General features: G+C 44.3%; 1 protein-coding gene across 1 annotated transcript in view; it reads right to left on the bottom strand.

Annotated features, from left to right (window-relative positions):
- The window catches only part of Ube2e1 (ubiquitin conjugating enzyme E2 E1), a 54,314-nt gene that overhangs the window by 1,506 nt on the left and 32,001 nt on the right, over positions 1–20,807 (bottom strand). The window contains exons 4-5 of the mRNA XM_087906282.1: positions 1,268–1,400; positions 253–400 (exon numbers count right to left, since the gene is read on the bottom strand). Coding sequence (XP_087762408.1) covers positions 253–400; positions 1,268–1,400 — 281 coding nt within the window. The remainder of the gene's footprint in view (positions 1–252; positions 401–1,267; positions 1,401–20,807) is intronic.

Here is a 20,807-nt window from a genome sequence, read left to right as displayed (position 1 = left end):
AATATCACTTTCAAAAGTGAGAACTGTCTGTGGAGCAAGTGCTCACCGAACCACTACCCAAACAGGGAGGCAACAGAGCCACCCACTCACCCAGCCTCAGTGCTAACTTAGAATAGTAAAGCAGCTGCTTTTCCAACTAGTGGGTTAAACTCTCAATTAAAATGTCCTTTGAAAACTTGGGTCTTAGTTTATGTGGAAGACAAGTACATTTCATTTAGTAAAAAACAAAGCACTGAAGATGACCAGCCTTACCAGGATTGCAGTCTGTAAGGAGTGAGCAGATAGAGAGGAGAACTTTCGAGATGGTTAGTGCTGGGCTCCAGTTGTCTTTCAATATGTCCAAGCAAATAACTCCTTGACTATTAATATTACAGTGATAAATTCTTGTACGAAATGTAACCTAAAAATAAGGTTATTGTCAAACAGCATTCAGGTAGGAGACTTTTTACTGTATTTCAGCTGACTAATCCCTAAGATGTGTAAGACTTGGCTGTAAGGCTCCAGAGCTTGCTCACGCCATCTCCTTCCATTTTAAGGTAATGCCAATTGCCAAAGGCAAAGGGAGTTCAACACTTACTCTATTCTTTTTCTTTCTTGCTTTTTTTCGAGACATGGTTTCTCTGTGTAACAGCCCTGGCTGTTCTGAAATTCACTCTGTAGACCAGGCTGGCCTCGAACTAACAGAGAGCTGCCTGCCTCTGCTGGGATTAAAGGTGTGTGTCAACACCGCCAAGCAGGGTTTTTCTTTTTTTGATCAGGCTAAGCTCATACTATGTATCCCAGACCAACTGCAAACGTTTGATCCTCCTGCCTGCTGCCATTTCCAGAGTGTTGGGATGACATATTAGCTTAATTTTAATGCTTTAAATATGAGTATTTCTAAGTTTGAATTGTTGGTTGTTTGCTGACCTCTTGTGTTAGCTGGTAGTAATACACTGCTTTTGAGTAAGCTACACATTTAATAAGACTGACTATAAACAGCACATACTGCTAGACATGCCTACTGCCAACTGAGGAGCCAATCAGCAGTCACCACATTCATTAAAACTAGCAAACACTGCATACCCAAGAAGCTGAGCTCTCTTCTGACCCACACATCAGACCTGGGCTGTACCTAAATCACAGACTTTACTAAAATGGAGTGCCCATGGGTAAGGAGGACACCAACACAAACATGGAAGAAATCTAGCTTTTGTGACTACATTTAAAAAATTATAATGTGTCTCTCACAGGAACAGTCAAATCTGGAAACACGTAGATTTCTTACCTTTGGAGGCTTGAAGGGATACTCTGGTGTAAAAGTTATATCGAGGAAGAACACACCACCTTCATACACAGATCCCGGGGGCCCGAGAATGGTTGATCTCCACTCATAGATGTTGTCGCCTTTGGGACCAGCACTGAAAAATAACACCACCAACAGATAAAGGATGGTGACACCGTCTCAGAAAAGAGCCCCCTCCCCCGTCCTTTTGGTTTAATGTCTGAGTTCTCTTTATAAAGACTGTGGTATAAACTCATCATCCATCAGAGAGTAAACCATGACAGAATAACATCTGGTCCATCCTAAGCCTACTAGTTATAACCAGACATAATACTTTCAACTCTCAAACGTCTTTATATGTAAGGTAACAGCAATTAAAGATGTGTCTTGGAAGCTAAGTTGGTGATCTCAAGAAGCCCAGAACAAGTCTCACTCAGTAAGTGTGTCTCCTCCTAGCACTTCTCAACCCTCCCTCTCCTCTAAGCCCCTCCCTCCCAGGGGCTGGGCTTCTGCTTCCCTTCCCCCAGCTCCTCAACATTATAACTCAGTTGTTCTGACTGTGGGCTCTCTAGGTTCACGAACTCTATTGGCTTTTCTGGTTTCTCTCTTGGTTCGCTTGCCTTTGTCTCTCTTCTTTCTCATCTCCCTCCACTCCTGGGCATGGCCTTGTTTGGTCTGCTGGCCAGCTTCAGTCTGGACTCTCCCGGATGCCTCTGCCTGTTCTCCCCCTTCTTCCTACAATAAAGCCTTCTCTTCAGCCACACATAGGACAGATCTTGTCCTTATCTGTCATTCAGTGACAAGTTTTCTCAGGGCTGCACCATCTCTTGTAACTATCTCTAGTGCCAAGAGTCTCATTTTCTGACTCATAGACTGACTCTTCCTTGTGCTCTTTCTCTATAATCTTCGCCCTACTAAAGTGCTTGGCAGAGTTTAGCCAGGTTAGCCTATTAGTGAACTCCAGATTGAGATAAAGACATACACGGTTGACTTCTAGTCTCCACATGCACATTTATGGACATGGACACACACACACACACACACACACACACACACACACACAATATTGCTTTAGCCAACAGATTTCTAAGCTCCACTTTTGGTCCCCCAAGACAGAGTGGCCCAGGCTGGCTTAGAAATCATGATCCTCTTGACTCAGCTCCCCACAAATGCTGAGTTAAGGCGGCAAGCAAGCCAATTCTATGAAGCACACCTTTCACACACAACACTCCACCCAGTCCCACATTTCAAAAAAAGTCTTAGTGCAGTGGGTGACAGCCAGAGGCTACCAAAGGCTAAATTCAACAGTGTAGCCGTCATTTCATCTGAGAGGGAGGACGGCACTCCTAGTGTCTGGCAGATACAAGGATCAGACAGAGGTCAGAGGATGTGCTAATCAGCATCCTGAAGTGCAGACAGGGCACAACACAGAACCACTCCAGCTGCGGACTCCAGCAGTGCCAAGGCCAGGAGAACATGGCTCAAGGTCAAGCCTGGAAAGGAAAGGGTTTTAGCTGGTTACACTAATACCCAACATTATTTTACTCTTCTGTGCCTACTACAGAAAAAGAAATACATATGGCTATTATTACTGTTGGAGCTGCACATACTCCGAATGTCCTATGAACTTGCTACTCAAAGTATAGTCCCTAGGCAATCAAGTAACATCAACATCCCTTGGGATTTTGCTAGAAATGCACAGACCAATCTTTACCCTAGACCCAAACCACTTGCTTTTAACAAGATCCCAAATGATTCTTGAATACACTCAAATTCAGAAGTCAGCTATAGCAGGCATTAGTGGCAATAAAAAGTTTTCTAATAAAAAGTTTTACTTTTAAGTTATTTATTGTATTTAGTTCTTTCCTTCCTCATCTGTAACTCTGCAGTAAGACAGCTCAACCCTCAAAATACTTAGTTCTGTCAGACGGCAAATACTCAAGCACTATTCAAAATTCTTTTCTTCCCCTACCCCCTTGAGACATGGTCTCTTACTATATAGATCTGGTTATTCTGGAACTCACTAAACCAGGGTGACTTCAAACTAAGAGATCTACGTGCTAGGATTAAAGACGTGTGCCACCACTGCCCGACTAACCACCAACTCTTTTGTTCAACAACAGTGACTTGCAAGGTAGATTGGGGTGTGTGTGGAAGGAGCTTGAAATTCTAGAAAACTTCACCAGAGACAAAAAGGCCCGACGTAGTGGCACACAGTCTACAACCTCAGCCATGGAGAAGCTGAGGCAGAATGGACGACAGGAGTGAGTCAGACAGTCTGGTCTAAGAGGCTAAGAGGGGAGAGACATGTTTTAGTGAGCACCATACAAAAGACTATACAAGATGAACAGAGGAGAGGAGGATGCTGGGACTGCTAGAGCTGCAGTCAGGCACCATCCCGTGGAAAGAACTTGAAGACCAAAGGCCATTCACAGCAAGATCTTAAGACTGGCTCTCACACATCACAACACTGTGTCCAGGGACTCTGAACAGCCTCACTAGAACAGAGTGGGCCGAGGCCATGTATCTTCCTCAATAAGGGAAGGAGACTGACCTAAGCACCCAGTCAAAAGTGGCACCCCACTAAAACTTCTAATTCCTGTCACACCAACGCTTAATTATCCAGCAGGAAAGTGTCCAAAGGAAGTGAGCAAATCTCAATAGGTCCAAATTTTGTGGCTTTCATAGTAGTTAAGCAAAAACACTACATGGGAGTCACACCTCAGCAATCTCTAAGGAATTAAAACTATGATTATTTTATGTGTATGGGTGCTGCCCCTGCACATATATGTCTGTGCATCACGACATGCATGCAGTGCCTGCACACATCAGAAGAGCGCATAAGATCCCCTGGAACTGGAGTTAATAATAATTGGGAACTGTCATATGGGTGCTGACAGTTGAACCTAGGTCCTCTGGAAGAGCAGTCAGGGTGCTTACTGCTAAGTCATCTCTCTGGCCCCTTCAAGATTTTTTTCTCTCATCTTTTACAAAATATCTCATGTAGAACAGGCTGACCTTGGCATCCTTCCTTCCTCTACTTTCTAAGTATAAAAAGAGATTAAATATATATATATATTTGGTTTTTCAAGACAGGGTCTCTCTGTAGCTTTGGAGCCTGTCCTGGAACTAGCTCTTATAGACCAGGCTGGTCTTGAACTCACGGAGATCCACCTGCCTCTGTCTCCTGAGTGCTGGGATTAAAGGCATGCACCAACACTGCCCAGCTTTTAATATAATTTTTTATAAAACACAAGGCTGACTTGTAGCCTACAGATGCTGTAAAATCGAGATTTCTGCAAAGTATTACAAACTAGGAGGAAAAATCTATCTGAGCTATTACACAGGTATGATGCCAGTTATCTGGCTACACATCTGTCTCACATGTCTCTGGAGAGTGGTAATTTCCTCCCACACATACTACAAGACCTGCAACATTAGTGTTCAACAATACTTCATCAAAAGGTCAAATGTGCACTGCTGTTTAGGATACGGCACCACCTTCTCAGTTCTTACCCAACCAGTCCTTCGACTGGAGTTTTACTATATACGCTCTGCATTAAAAAGTAATGACACTGATGCATCTGGAAATTTCCACTCAATCTGATGTGTCTTGAAAACAATTGGCTATATGAAGAAAGAAGTCATATTTTAATTACATTTTAGTTTGTGTGTGCATGTGTAGTGGTCAGAGGACAACCACCACGTGAACTTGAGGGCTAGAACTCGAGTGCTTAGGCATGGCTGCAGAACCTCTACTGGGTAAGCTATCACTCTGGTTTGATCAGATTTAAAAAGAAAACAATGTCCAGTGTGATTTGTAAGCAGAGAGGTGGAGAAAAAAATGGCTGGACTAGCTTCTGGTAACTGAAATAAGCACTATGTTTTCCTCTCTGGTCTGGCAGCACCTGCTGTGGGCACGGAGAAAGCAAATGAAAGGACAACCAGTTCCTGACCAAAGGCTTGAAATGGAACTGATCAGAGAGTCGGGAGAGGATTCCGGACACGAGCACACCTGCAGCACTGAGCACGAGGTGATGTCACATGTTCCCTTTTCCGGGACAACGATTTTACTAAGCAGTCAAGGACAGTGTGGTACGTGGGGTCCTGCATCAGCCTCCGAGTGCTAGGATGCAGGTATGTCCTCCTGTGCCCACTTTGTTCAGACTTTCTGGGGTTGTGCTGAGATGTGCAGTGTCTTCCTTTACTCTTCCCCACCGTATTTTCTGAGCATTCTCTGACCAACCCCGAAGCTCACTGCTTTAGCTTTAGGCTGGCTACCCAGTGAAGTCTGGAACCAGTCTATCTCTGCTCCCCAACACGGGGATTAAAGGCACACACGGGAGAGCTGGGTATTTGAACGCAAGCTCTTCTGCTTTCACAGCAAGAGCTCCCCCTCACTAAGCTGTCCCCAGCACAGCCGCTCTTTCTGGCACACTATGACTGTGTCCTTGGTTAGTGCTGCCCTTAAGGCAGCAGTGCCTGCCACAAAGAAAGCTGATAAAGAAACTCCAAAACCCTCACAAAGGAACCGACCAGGACTTGGTTTGTGGGATGATTCAGAAACATCTGATTGTTCTTCCTCACAGCTCGTGCAGGCTCCACGCTGCAACTGCTGCCAATATTAGAATGCAAGTGGGGACCGAGCCGGGGCTGGTCCTTACTACATAATTTTAGTCACTTACAGTGTGACATAAAACTGATTTTTAATCCCAGCACTCGGGAGGCAGAGGCAGGTGGATTTCTGTGAGTTCAAGGTTAGCCTGGTCTACAAGAGCTAGTTTCAGGATAGGCTCCAAAGCTACAAAGAAACCCTGTCTCGAAAAACCAAAACAAACAAACAAAAAAACTGATTTTTATTGTTTGGCAAGATTTTTATCAATAGTAGCAACAATTCTTAAAAAAATATTTATTTATTTATTTATTATGCATACAATATTCTGTCTGTGTGTATGTTTGCAGGTCAGAAGAGGGCACCAGACCTCATTACAGATGGTTGTGAGCCACCATGTGGTTGCCAGGAATTGAACTCAGGACCTTTGAAAGAGCAGGCAATGCTCTTAACCTCTGAGCCATCTCTCCAGCCCCTACTAGCAACAATTTTAAGTGGCTCTGCAGTCCCTGTCGCTCTAAAAAATGTCATTTATATGAAATTTTCTACTTTGGGTGGGGATTTCAGAACACTTCCATACTTTGCAGTCAAATCTAGAACTTTCTTGCCTTTCCCTCCAACCTGCACACCATCCTTGCAGGACATGCAGATCCGGTCCACGTAACACCCAGACTCATCTGGACTTCTTTGGAGGACAGACATTCTTTAGGGAAAGCTGGCATTTATATGGCCAGGGAAAGGAAGGCCCCGCAGAGCTCCTACGATTCCATTCAAGAAACTCACAAGGTTTTCACAAGTGCAAAACGCTCTTTGTCATTTTCACTCAGAACTTCCAGGGATTTTCCAGCGCTGCAGCTGTGCAGGGAAGGAACGAGGCAGAAGAACCGCAGCTGGCTTCTATTACAACATTAAAGAAACTTGCAAATGTGTATAACAGCACTGCTCTTCTAAGGTTTTTTAATTTTGGAAAATAGTTATTTTCATTTAAAAGGCCGTTTATATTAATTGTTATTTTAAAATTAGATTTTAATGTTTGTTTGAATTTGGAATACAGCAAAGCTCCATAATTATTAGCTATACAATCATGTTATTGGGTCTAATGGGATGGTCCAATAGTGTAATGGAATATTTCTTTTAGTGGTACTAACACTTAAACCCTGGGACCTGGTTACTCTACCCAATACCACACAGCCCCAGCATTTACAGAAGGCTTTCTTTTGCCAGAGATGGGACACTGCTGTATAGCCTAGGAGGGCCTGGAGATCTGTAATAGTCATGAGACACCATGTCTAGCTCTTGTCAGTCTCTGCTGGGGTCTTGAAACCAAACCATTTGAGAACGAACTAAGTAAATTATTTTAAATGTTAGTGAAATAAGCTAAAAACAACTGGGCATCAAACATGGTGGTGAACCTGTAATTCCAGCATCAGACGATAGGCAGGCACAGTAATGTATCTCAGAACAGGCCAGTCTGAACAGACAATGAGCCCTAGCTCAGAAAGCAAGGACTCGGGGATAGCTCAGCTGTAGAGTACTCAACCTGGCATTTTCAAGGTCCTGCGCTCCATCCCCACCATGGAGGTACATGGGCTTAATCCCAGTCCCGGATGCAGAGGCAATCGGATCCCTGTGAATTCATGTCCAGTCTGTTCTACATAGCAAGTTCCAGGCCAGCTAGGGCTACATACTGAAACATTACCTTTAAAAAGAGAAAGGGAGGAAGGAAAGGAAGGAGAGAGAGAGAGAGAGAGAGAGAGAGAGAGAGAGAGAGAGAGAGAGAAAGAAGCGGGGAGGATACAGATATAGGACCTGTTTGGGAGAAGCCACTGTCACCTTAACCTACAGTAGACTGCCATGCACCTCGGCACAGCCTTTACTGTCCCAGAGCCGTTGTGCCCAGATTGCTCACCCAGAGGGTACCTCTTCATAACTGCATTCTTTGAAATGTCACCGATTTCTTTTTAATATAGCTAGTGAAATGTGTATGTAAGTCTATGAAATATGACTTTCCAGCCAAAAAAGAGTCCTTGTTTCTTTCCTTATAAAGAAAAATAGGGCCGGAAAGAGGGCTCAGTGCCTAAGAGCATTTGATGCTCTTGCAGAGGACCCAGGCTTCATTCCTTCATCTACACTGGGACAAATGCCTGCAACTCCAGCTTCAGGGGATCCTATTCTCACATGGTACACACACACACACACACACACACGCAAGCAGATACCCACACATGTAAATAAAATTAATGAATATATTTATTAAAGGAGAGACTATTTCCTTTGATACACGGTCAATGCTTCTTTTAATGTGTCTTAGAAACTCACTGCCTCCTACAAAAGGCTGGTCACCTGCTGCTTACTGTAGAGGTCACCCAGAGAATGGGAATCACGGAAATGATAGAGATGTGCCAGCTGCAGCTTTGGTTCCCAGCCCTCAGAAAACTTACTCAGTCCTGCCTGTAATTAGAGCCCGAGTGAGCCCTGTCCCAGGCAGACTCCACAGTCTTAGAAGGAAGGGTACAATAATAATTAGTGTCCCAGTCAGACCCCACAGTCTTATAAGGAAGGTTACAATAATAATTAGTGGCTTTTCAGGTGGTTTTTTTTTTAACATAGAAATAAAATAGCTGATAACTCTTTTGTTCAAAATTAATTTACCCTGATGTTAAAGCTACACAGAAAGACACTGAAAACCAAGAGTAGGAAAAAGGGACTTGGAGTGTCAGAGTCAGCACCAATGTCAACTAACACACCTAGGAACTGGGCACTTGGCTGAGAAATTACCCCAACTGCAGACACGTCCGTGGGCCATTTTCTTGATTGCAATTTGATGCAAGAGGACCAAGCCAACTGTGGGTAGTACCACCCCAGGCAGGCTGACTTGAGCTGTATGAAAAGGGGAACTGAAAAAGCCAGTAGGCAGTGTTTCTCTATCATTTCTGCGCCTTGGCTTTCCTCAGGGATGGTCTATAATCTGTAAACGGAAAGAAACTTTTTCTTCCCAAGCTGCTTTTGGCCATTTTTTTTTAAACAGCAGCAGAAATCAAACTAAGAAGGATAAAGGAATATTTCAAATGCACAATATTAACAACAAAACTATTAAAAACTTAATAACAATGGAAAAAATGCTCAGGCATGTCTCAAAATGGGAGACCCATAGGGCTAATAAATTTTTAATCTTAATTAGTCCTTCAGAAATGTAAAATAACAACATAGTAACCTTTTCTGTATTAGAATGACAACAATTCTTAGTAGACCCTTTTCTATGAATGCTGCTCTCAGAAGATGTCCTAAGGAATAACTGGACACGTGTAGTGGCTACAGTATAAGGATATTTAAAAGGACTGGAAGATGACAGAGGCTGTGTGTTGTTGCATGTGTGGAGCCCAGAGGCAGACACAGGATGTCTTCTTTATGTTCTACCTTACTTTCTAACCCGATGTATATGAGTGTTTTGCCTACATGTGTGCATCTAGACATTATATATATATGCTCTGCCCATGGAGGTCAGATGAGCTTCAGCTACAGGCAGTTCTGAGCTGCTTGACATGGGTGCTGGGAGTTGAACGTTAACCCTGTGGAAGAGCAGCAAGCACTCTTAAGCACTGAGACATCTCCCCTACCACCTTATATTTTTTAAGACAGGGTCTCTCACTGAACCCTCATGTTTTAGGCCTTGACTAGCTGCCCACTAAGTTCTAGGGTTCTGGAGATCTGCCTGTCTCTGCTCCGTTCCCATCCTCCTTCCAGTGCTGTGGTTACAGACATGTGCAGCCATGCCCGGCTTTCTGCAGGTGCTGGGGATCTGAGCGCAGGTACTCGGGCTCGCACAGCGAGCACTGCACCCACTGGGTCTTAACCCCTTCCAGCTTATTTAATTTTATTTTTTGAACTAAATCTCTCACTGAACCTGTAGCGAGCTGATTCACCAGAATGACTGGCCAACAAACCCCAGGATCCTGTCTCTGCTTTCCCCAGCACTAAAATTACAGGAACCTACCACCATGTCCAGCTCTTTCATGTGGGTTCTGGGAATTGAACTTAGGTCCTTACACTTATATGACAAGCACTTTACTTACCATCTCCCCAGCTACATTTTGGGCAGGACACAATCATATAGTAGTAAGTGTGCGTAAATATTTGTGTGACTGGCAAATGAGATGAAGTAAGCACAGTGAACGGGAAGAGTCCACAGTGTGTTAATTAAAAAGAAAAAAAGGTTCCATAGCAGCATGCAAGCAACCTCATTTTTATAAGTTTAAAAAAGCCAAATGCTTTTTTAAAATCCGTTGACAGATACCTGAGTTAAGCCATAAACTGGCTATCTAGAGTTATGTGTGATAAACATGGGTGTGGAGGTATCTCTGCAGAAAGCTATCTCTTACTCTTTGGTGGAATGTCCACAGAAGAGGAATGGGTGAATCACCTGAAGACCTATTTTTCATACTGTGCGGCATCTCTGTGCTGACTGCTCCTGTGGCTGACTGATTCACAATCTACACGGATACTGTCTACTACTTTTGTCCACAGGGGTCAAAAGAAGGTACTGGATTCCTGGAACTGGAGTTACACATGGTTGTGAGCTACTGTGTGGGTGATGGGAACTGAACGCTGCAAAAGTAGCCAGTGTTCTCAACCAATGAGCTTTCTCTCCAGCCCATTCTTTGTTTGACGACAACCATTTGGCAGCCAAACTCTTAACAGTGGCTATACCTGGAAGATAAGAAGGACACTTACCCACGCATGAATTATTAACTTAGAAAGCAATTCTATCTAGAACATATTTTCACACTAAACAAGAGCTGAAAGGAAGCAAGTATCTACAGTTCCTCCTCTGGGTGACAGCACTTTTGGCCGAAAAGCCAGTGTTGGGGCTCAGCAGGTCAGGGTTCATCCCTACTCCCAACTGTCCCATTGTTTTCCAGAGCGAGAAGCTTAGATTTTAGGTCAGACATATTCACTCCTGCTTCCTGGGCCCAAATAAGTTTTCAGTGGAAACCCATGGACTTATCTGAAATGCCTGGGTCAGACACAGATTTCAGATTCCAGTCAATCAAGCAAATAAGCAAGCAGTATGTGTGTTTGTGTATATGTGTATATAAAATTAAACATAGTGGGGATGGACCCAAACTTAAATATGAGATTTATTTAGGGTTCATATGCATCTTACATACGGAATATGATTTTTAGTGTACTTGGATTCTGACTGCATGTCACTCGAGGCCAGTGTGGCATTCCTACTTCAGGTGTCCTGTCTCCACTTAACATTTCAGAGCACTCTGCGTTTTCAGATTAGATATAATTCAATCTGTATGACATCATGGGCAAGACTCCAAAGTAATAACTGCTCTCATTCTTAATTTAAATGCTTTTAAAAATTTTTATTTACTTCCTCACTTCGTGTCTGGAAGTAAAAGGACAACTTGTAGATGCTGGCTTTCCTCTCCACTCTGTGGGCCCTGGGGACAGAACTTCAGTCCCTAGGTATGCTAAAGTGAGACTTGGGGCCTGCGAAAAGTGAAAGGGTCTCCGTATGTTTACTTCAAGGGTTTTTTCTTTGTCTCCTCATACTATACTGTCAGAGAGCAGAGGTTCGGCTCTGGAGACAGACGGCAAATGCTACAACAGGTAAACCAAGGGCAAATGTACTCCAAATCAGCTTTCAAAACCAAACAAGCAAACACAAAACCCAAACAACCAGCAGCAGCAGGGACTCTGAAAGCCAAAGGGGAGCCCATCTACCAGAAGAGGGCGATCTCTGCTCCAGTGCACAAGCACCAAACGGGCCAGGCTGTCAGTCGATGCTCAGTTAATTAGATGAACAAAACTAGTACACAAAACTGAAGATGAAAACTACAACTCCAAATAAAAGCAAATTAAGTTTGAAGTTCAGTCCTCCAAAATTTATTAGTTTGTTCTGGTCTAATATTTATGTTTAAAATACCATTCTAAGAACCAAAATAAAACAAAGGCAAATAAGTAGCCTACTATTATCAGAAAAGTAGATATTTTTAAGTTATTTTCTTAACATTGAATTCTTTTGATCTCTATCAGACTCTACATATCAGGAAAGGTAATATTACTGCTACTTAAAAAAACACGGACATTCACTTATGGGGTTAAAAGTTAGGTTTTTGAACCACAACTGGCCCCCAACTCCAGCAGAGCCTCCTCCCCAACCCCCCACCACGTTCAACCAGAGGCCATACCAGCTGCCAGAACTCCCCATCCAGAGCCTAGCCCAACTGTCATCAGAGAGGCTTCATCCAGCAAGTGATGGGAACAGATGCAGAGACTCACAGCCAAACATTAGGAGGAGCTAGGGGATTGGAGGGCTAAAAAGAATTGCAGGAGCCAGAGGGGTCAAAGATACCAATAGAACATGGCCTACAGAATCAACTAAGCAGGGCTCACAGGGGCTCAGAGACTGAAGTGATAACTGGAAAACCTGCATGGGTCTACACTAGGTTCCTCTACATACATGTTATGGTTGGTAGCTTGGTGTTCTTGTGAGACTCCTAACAGCAGGAGTGGGGTAGTTTCTGACTCTTTTGCCTGCTCTTGGGACCCTTTCCTCCTACTAGTTTGCCCTGTCCAGCTGTGATATGAGGGTTGTGTCTAGTCTTGTTGCAACTCGTTATATTATATCAGGTTGACATCCCTGGGAGGCCTGCTCTTTCCTGAAGGGAAACAGAGTAGATCTGGCAGGGGTGGGGATGGGGTGTGAGCTCGACATGACAGATTGGAGGAGCGGAGAGGGGAAACTGTGGCCGGGATATAATGCATGAGAGAATAAATCTCTCTATTTCTCTCTCCTCCCGCCCCCCCCCCCAACACACACACACCACTATAGAGTGAGTTGGGGGTGTATGTAGCACAATAATGAATGACCAGCATGAGTGAAGTAGTGGGTTCCATCTGGGTTAAATTATTATTCTTGAAAAGATCTGTGTGTTGAAGTCCTTGCCGGGCGGTGGTGGCGCACACATTTAATCCCAGCATTCGGGAGGCAGAGGCAGGTGAATCCCTGTGAGTTTGAGGCCAGCCTGGTCTACAAGACCTAGTTCCAGCAGCCTGAGTGGTGGCTCAGAGGTTAAAAGCGCCTAAAGCTCCGCCAGAGGACCCGAGTTCGAGTCCCGTCTGACGCTCAGATAGCTAGGTGATCAATAAATCGCTATCAAAAATTGGGGAAAAAAAACCCACCAAAAACAACAATAGCAACAACAAAAAATACATCAAGTCCTAAATTCCAGTGCCTCATCTTGTAACTTTATTTGGAAATAGGGTCACTGCAATAACGCAATTGATTAGAATGAAATCCCTTCAATAGGGTAGGCCTCAAATCCACAGTAATGTTCTTATAAAAAGGAACTTTAGATTCTAGGCATGCATGCACACAAGCACACACAGCCGGGGGGTTGGGGGAGAACGACACCAGGTGAAAATAAAGGTAGAGAGCAAGTTGATAGGATACAATCATTAGAAGCCAAGCCAAAGTGAGGAAACAGATTCTAACAATCCTCAAAGGAACTACCCCTGCCAATACCTTGATTGAGCAGGTCGGGCAGAACACAGGATGTGCAAGGCCACACTGTCTCCAAAGGGTGGATACTACTTATGTGGAATAAAGTCAGATGGACACAAGTGGCGGGTTGGCTTACGGATATGTGTTCCAGTCCAGTTCTGGAGTTTGAGGATAGATCTGGACATCAGGGAGGGTGGTGGGGAGTAACAGTCAAACTTCCTGGGCAAGACCCTGGAACCAAACATGCAGGACTGTGCTGAGTGGAAAGCCAGTATGCAGTGTACAAAGGGATTCTCACCTTTTCCTTGAATTTTGTTTTCAAATCATGGACTGTCGCAATCATTTCTCCTAGCCTTGTTTGTATTTTTCCGGACATTGCTCAGGTATTATTTATTCTAAGTTCACTTGGGCACGAGTTACTAGTTTTGTTAGTTCTTTGTCAGATACAGATACAGCTGGTTGCCAAAGAATACAAGAGAAGCAAGACAAGTTGTGTCTGAAGGGTGGGTATGGTACGCGTGGGATGAAATTAGGTAGACACAGCAGGCTTGGCTGCTGTACAAGATGTACATCCTGGTCCAAGCCTGGAGGTTAGTGGTAGTGTGGAATGGGCTCTATCTAGGGGCTGATGAGGGTGTGTGGAGAGGAGGATGGTACACTCGCCATACTGCTACAAAGTGTGAGTCAGGACTACGATCGATGGTGCTGGCTGGAGGGGTTGGAATAGAGTTGAGGACTCTAGGTTCCCTTGCTAGGAATGGGGAGCAGGCAGGGACTCTCAGATGGGATGGTTGGGGCTAGTGATACAAGTTGGAATTCCCCATCTTAAGAGTTGTGTGGGAAATGGCACAAGGTCACAGGTAGGGCTTGTGTTTTTAAGGGCATGAGCCAAGGGTGACAGGAGCTGCTGGTGTAGGTCTGGAGTCCTCCCTTGCAGGTAGGTGTCCTATGGAAGGGAGGGCATGGTTGGGGTGCAAATCACTGGTGTTTCTGTTTAAAAACTTAGAACCTGGAGACTTATACAGAGAAAAAATTATGGTGCATGTATTCTGTGCACGAGTCTATATATGAGACATGAACCCTGAGCCAACTCATTGGCTCCTGAAAAAAAATATTAAATTACCCTTAATTCTACCACCTAGTTGAGAAAAGAAGGAATGAGGGAGGGAGGGAGGGAGGGAGTTAAAGCCAGTAAAGCCAGGCAACTCTGGCTCAGCATCCTGCTTTCTGCTAGAGATCGTTCTCTCCCAATGGTTACCTGGTGTTGAGGTTCACCCTAACACTGTCAATCACATTTACCTCTGCTTTTCCAGCCCTGCTTAAACAAGTTCATGTTAGGATTAAGCAAAGGATATTTTGTGAGCTGCTAAAAGGCGTTACTAAAATTCCCTAAATGAACATTAATTCAGGGCTGGTCATGCAACCACGAGAACTGGGGTTCAGATCCCTAGCACCCACGTGAATGCTGGGTCCTGTAAGCCTGGTGGAGGTGGAGATAGGAATCCTGGATCATGCTAGTAAGCTACACTGGCTGAAATTAAGAACTCTGGGTTCAAAAGAAAGAAATTCTGCCATGAAATACAAGGTTGAGAGTGATCCTGGAAGACACTTACAAATTTACACACACACTTACACACATATATACACATTTTATTTGTAGAAATGCAACAGGTGAACTGTGCGGAGAAGTTTCTACAACACTGTGACAATGTGAAAAGGAAGGGGCCACCTTCATGGAGATCTCAAACAGCGGGAGGCTTTAAGAGTTCAAATATTATGTATGAGTTGCAAAGAGAAGAAACAAGCACAGTCTACTCCCATCTCCAAGCTCAAAGGGGAGACACAAGACCTGCTTGCCCCAGCACAAATGTCAGGGGATCTCAGATGCAGCCTGAGAATACGGCCACTTTCCTCTGTTCTGTTCCAGCTTGTAGGTAGGGACTGAGAACTCCAACCTACACTGAACTGTGAGGATACAGTGCCACACACCGCTGCAGCAACCTCCGGGAAGATGGGGCCTGGACCTCTTTGTTTTCTTCTCCACTCCACTGCTGAACCCACAAACACAGAAATATTTACTGCATGTGAAATGCCATCTTGTGTCTGTCTGTCTTGGCTTCAGATGGCCAGAGGGAAAGAGGGAAGGTAGGAGAAGAGACCGAATGAGTAAGGAAATGCCCTGTAAAAGTCAGGGCTGGCTTCAGTGGTTCCATCCTGCTGTCTTCACACAGCTTGCTAGCTGTGCACTAATACAATCTAGGTGCTACAGCACCTTCTGGAGGCCTTCATGTGAAACACCACCATGGAACACTTCATAGGTGCCCAGGTTTACTTCTTACAGTGACAGTCAATTAAAATTTAATACCAAGAGAATACAAAGCAGGGTCCTGACTAACAAGAATGTTCTATTATATGACTTTCCAATTTTATTTTTTTTCTTTTTTCCCAATTTTATTTTATTTTATTTTTGAGACAAGGTCTCACTATGGCCATGGGTGATCTGGAACTTCCTACTTAGACTGGGCTAGCCTTGGACTCCTACACAGCCTGTCCCTGTCTCCTGAGTGCTGGGATTAAAGGCCTGTCACCAAGCTTGGCTTGTTTTCTCATGAAGCATATTCTCAGAGAACTAATGGTTTAGGTATACAAGTATTCCATAAAGATTCATAGAAAATGCCAAAAAGTAAAGTAAAGCAAAAAAAGTTTGATGGAAAGGAGACAATCACTCTCACTCCAAGGTAAGGAGTTGGCTTTAGGGTACACTGTGAGGTTAGGGGCACAAATGTATACCTAAAGAAAACAAAAACTCCAGAGTAAAAAGAGATAAAAATAAAGTACAGGAAGAACTTTTTTCCTCCTTAAAAGGAAGACGTAAAATAAGGATGGTATAACGAACACAGGCGTCAACTGTTACTCCTCCAATATCCACCAGCATTGCAGCAAGGGTTTTTAGGAAGCTGTATATCGCCAAAGTCTAGACTGGGCAAGAAGACAACAGCAACAGGCTTGGAAGTTAGGAAGAAGACAATGACAAAGGTTGCCAGGAACCAGGACAGGTTCAAGTCCATGCAGTCAACACAGCCTCCAAAGACTTAGGAATGACGGTGCCTCTGGAGGCCGGCAGTGCTGCAGAATGTTAGGATCAAGGGAGGACTGGCTTCCAGTGGTAAGGGGCAGTCACAAGAGCCTCTGTGACAGGTGAAGTTCCAATTCCAAGATGGGCTGCTTGAACTTCCTTTTTAGTAAAAGCCACATCAGAGACTGGGCTGTGCTTAAGTCATACAGACTGTCTTTACTGATAGCAGAGCCGCCTGCTCACTTTGCTGTGACACAAACTCCCCACAAAGGCCAGAGAATTACAAGCGGCTGCTATAAACTCCAGGCCTCAGTCTCACAGCACTGGGGAACCAGACTCTGCCAGTGACTGTATAAGCCTGGCTTCTAACGAGGACATATGACAACCAGCTCTGGACTGCAGAGTTAGAGACCCTGAGCAGGAGGCCGAGCTAAATGGACCTAATGTGCACAGCCTGCAATTGCTACATTTGCAGTACACTGGTAGGGAGCAACAGAAATTTTGCTAGATTGGCTGTATTTTCTAGAGATGAAGGAAGAAAATCAAGAGGGTCTCTACACCAGAGTCATTAATATAGATGAGGGCAGAGGGGCCGCGCTTAACAGGAGCTTAAACAATCTGGAAAGTAAGACTCCCAGCCTCCTTCCGCTCCCAGAGGGCAGTCTGGCTCTTTCCCCAGGCAGTCTCTGTTAGGAAGCAAAAGCAGACAAGATGAAGCTCTCAATACAGGCATTACATCTGCATTAGACAACAAGAAGCACAGGGCCTCTCTAAAATATAATTCAATGATCAAAACTAGAAAGCGGCCAGTACATGAAACTGAAATTGTAAACAAAAGGAAATTTCAAGACAAAAATATTTCTTTCCTTTTGGAAATTAAAAGTGCAGGCAAACAGATCTCAAAAACTCCAGGGAGAGTCAGCTGAGGTCTCATAACAAAGGTAAAAGTTTCAAAAGAAGTTTCAAGAAAAACAGAAAAAAAAAAGCTCCCTAAAGGATAAACACAGGCCTGGAGGTCAAAAAGTGGTAAGAAACCCCTTAAACTGGGTGTGGTGGTTCATTTCTTAATCCCAGGAAAAGTACTGGAAACTGAAAGCCAGTATGAGTTACAAAGTGAGGGGGTCAGTATCTCAAACAAAACAAAATACTCCCCTCCCCACAAACACACAGCAGGCTGGGGACGGCTCAATGAATAAGGCACCTCCCATGTATATGAGCTTGTGTACACACACAAGCTCAGCAGTGTGGGGCCCTGACAGGTGAATCTGCAGGAGCTTGCTGGTCAATTAGCTAAAATGACAAGATTCAGCAGGTTCAGTCCCTGTCTTAAAAAATAAGGGTTGGAGCGTGACTAGGAAGACACCAGACATGGCCGTCTGACAGCACAAAGGCATGGCGAGGTGAGATACCCACTCGCAGGGTGGCCACTAAGCTACTGTTTCCCTCCCGTATACCTTTCTCTGTACAGTGAACTAAAGGCAGCATCAACGTTTGCCACTTTGGTATTTGTTAATGGTATTTACGCTGACAATGACCACGAGAGGACACAGGAGGGCAGACACTGCTAAAGTGGTAAAAATCAGAGCACCCAAGACTCTCTTGGCAAGACGTCTGTCATGAGGTGTGGCTGCCAGCACTGGGGCAGCAGCTGCAGCACTCGTCTCCAGTCCCCAGAAACCTGAACAGGGGACAGAATGTTCATCTCCAGCCAGCCAGGGCAGGCAGCAAGGAGCACAGACCTCTGTCCTTGGGCTGCTCCACCAGTGACAGCAGCTAGAACCAGCCTCCACTCTAAGGCACACAGTGGTCTTTCCACACAGAGCACAAGGCCCAGAACAGCAAGTATAAAGTACATTCTCGTGTGTTGACAGCAGTCAGTGTGGTAAGCTAGCTGTCTAGAAACACCCACGCAGACCTTACTACCTGGCTCTGGTTAGATAGTTCTAGACTAGACACTAAAGTCTGACTGCAGGGTGGACAGCTAAGGACAAATCATAAAGGGCCTTTAAAGAGCCAAGAAGTTTTTGGATAAAGCAAATCCATAGTAGGTTCTTTATAAAATATCACTCTGGAGAGAATTTCCCCACATTTTGTATCAAAGAATCAGGTGGGGGGCCTTTTGGTAACTAACCTTTACCTACCTATGGCCACTCAGCTATTAACTGAAAGAGGCTAGACCCAACCCTCTATATCCTGAACCTTCTCTACACACAACATCCTATTGCTCAAGGTAGGAGAAGCTTCACTTCAGCTAATGTTCAAGTGAGGAGCCTAGTGTAATCAGGAAATTATGATATCAAAACCAGGAAGATGGGTCAGGTAATGCAGAGTCAAGAGGCATGTGTGGTGATATTTTGTTTGTGCTCTAACAAATAAACCTTGCCTGAAGATCGGAGGGCGGAGCTAGCCACTAGTTAACCAGAGAGCCCAGGCAATGGTGGCACATGCCTTTAATCCTAGCACTTAGGAGGTGGAAGCAGGAAGATCAGGAGTTCAAGGCAACACTGGGGCGACAGGAGATTTAACCAGACTAAAAGAAAAACAGCTCACATCTTTGATCACAGCACTAGGGAGGTGGACACAGAAAGTGCTCCCGCTGGGCGGAGAGAGGACTATAAGGCGGGAGGAGACAGGAGCTCAGCCTTTTCAGTCTGAGGCATTTGTAAGTAAGAACTCCAGTGGCTGGCTGGTCTGCTTCTCTGATTTTTCAGCTTTTACCCCCTAATATCTCCAGGTTGCTGTTGTTATTATTATTATTTGTTTTGCTTTTCGAGGCAGGGTTTCTCTGTAGCGTTGGAGACTGTCCTGGAACTAGCTCTGTAGACCAGGTTGATCTCAAACGCACAAGGATTCACCTGTCTCTACCTTCCAAGTGCCACCACCAGACCGGGTTTTTATTATTAAGACCAATTAGAATTCGCACTACAGGCATGTGCTCAGAAGGGGGATGGGGTGGGACCTATGCCTCTCTTAGCTTTTCTTAAGAAAAAGCAAGATTTAATGAGAAGGAAAAGACAGTCATGAGCCCATTTATCTGGGAAAGATGGAAAGTAGGACAAGGAGTGAACGCTGCCTTTCTGGGGCAACCAGGCTTCCTTTGGGCAGAGAGCAGAAGGTGAGCTGAGGCTACGAACCTGACACAAGAAACGCTTGACCAGGAGTGTTTGGAAGTGACCATGAATAAGAGTAGACTAAGAGTCACTTTCACTTCCAATCAATACCTAAGGCACAATTTAAACACAAAAGTGGTACGGGAGAGCCCGTCACAGACAAGCAGTAAGAGTCTCTAGTAACCAAGGAGAAGACGCTTCATACACGTGGTGTTGCTTAAGTGAATTTGAGGTCACAGAGAAAGGTTCCCAAACACACAATGACCAGAACCTCACTCAAACACATAAGGAAACGAAGGTATTTCAGGGATCGCAAGCCTTCACCGAAGCCTTCACTTGGAGCACACAACACGTGCACGTTGCGTGCAGACAGGCACACAAAGCTAGTTAACACCGTCTCAGACACTTTGGTTGGGGTGCCAGGATTGAGACTACTGTAGTTCATGACTGCACTTTCTATTGTACAGGGAAAGTTCTGTGCTGTAATAGAAACAATGCTTTAGTTAAGGAAAACACATTTTTTATATTTTTTCATCATTCCTTAGCATGTAATAATAAAATTATTACATCTAGGAATTAAACTGTGCTACAATGTTTAAGTTTTTAGAAATACTTAATTCTCCAAGAATTTCATACAATGTATTTTGATCATACTCATCCCATTCCTCCAAAATCCACTCTTATGTCCCTGTGCCAACTCTCTGTATTCTGTTTTTATAATGCTTGATTTTAAAAACTGTTGTTGAATTGCTACCCGAATCCCACAATAGATAGATAGTAATTATGGGAAGCATTTTCTCTCTCTCTCTCTCTCTCTCTCTCTCTCTCTCTCTCTCTCTCTCTCTCTCTCTCCCTCCCTCCCTCCCTCCCTTCCTTCTTTTGGTTTTTCGAGACAGGGTTTTGCTGTAGTTTTAGAGCCTGTCCTGGAATTAGCTCTTGTAGACCAGGCTGGCCTCGAACTCACAGAGATCCGCCTGTCTCTCCCTCTCGAGTGCTGGGATTAAAGGAGTACACCACCACCGCCCAGTGAGAAGTATTTTCAATAACGATTATAAAATCAAAATAACAGTCTATGTTCTATATCCAACAAAATCGAATATTCATCTAAGATATAATTCTTCATTTAAAATGAACCAGCACATCCATCTCATTAGTTTATACATTTGCTTTGTCTTTAGGAAGTGGTAAAAATATATCTATATCAGAGAGCTGCTTTAAAATACACT

The sequence above is a fragment of the Myodes glareolus genome, chromosome 5 (genome assembly GCF_982192425.1).
Source record: "Myodes glareolus chromosome 5, mMyoGla1.1, whole genome shotgun sequence".
Taxonomy (NCBI): Eukaryota; Metazoa; Chordata; class Mammalia; order Rodentia; family Cricetidae; genus Myodes; species Myodes glareolus.
Note: the sequence above shows the minus strand (reverse complement) of the source record. Positions and strands in the feature narration are given on the sequence as shown.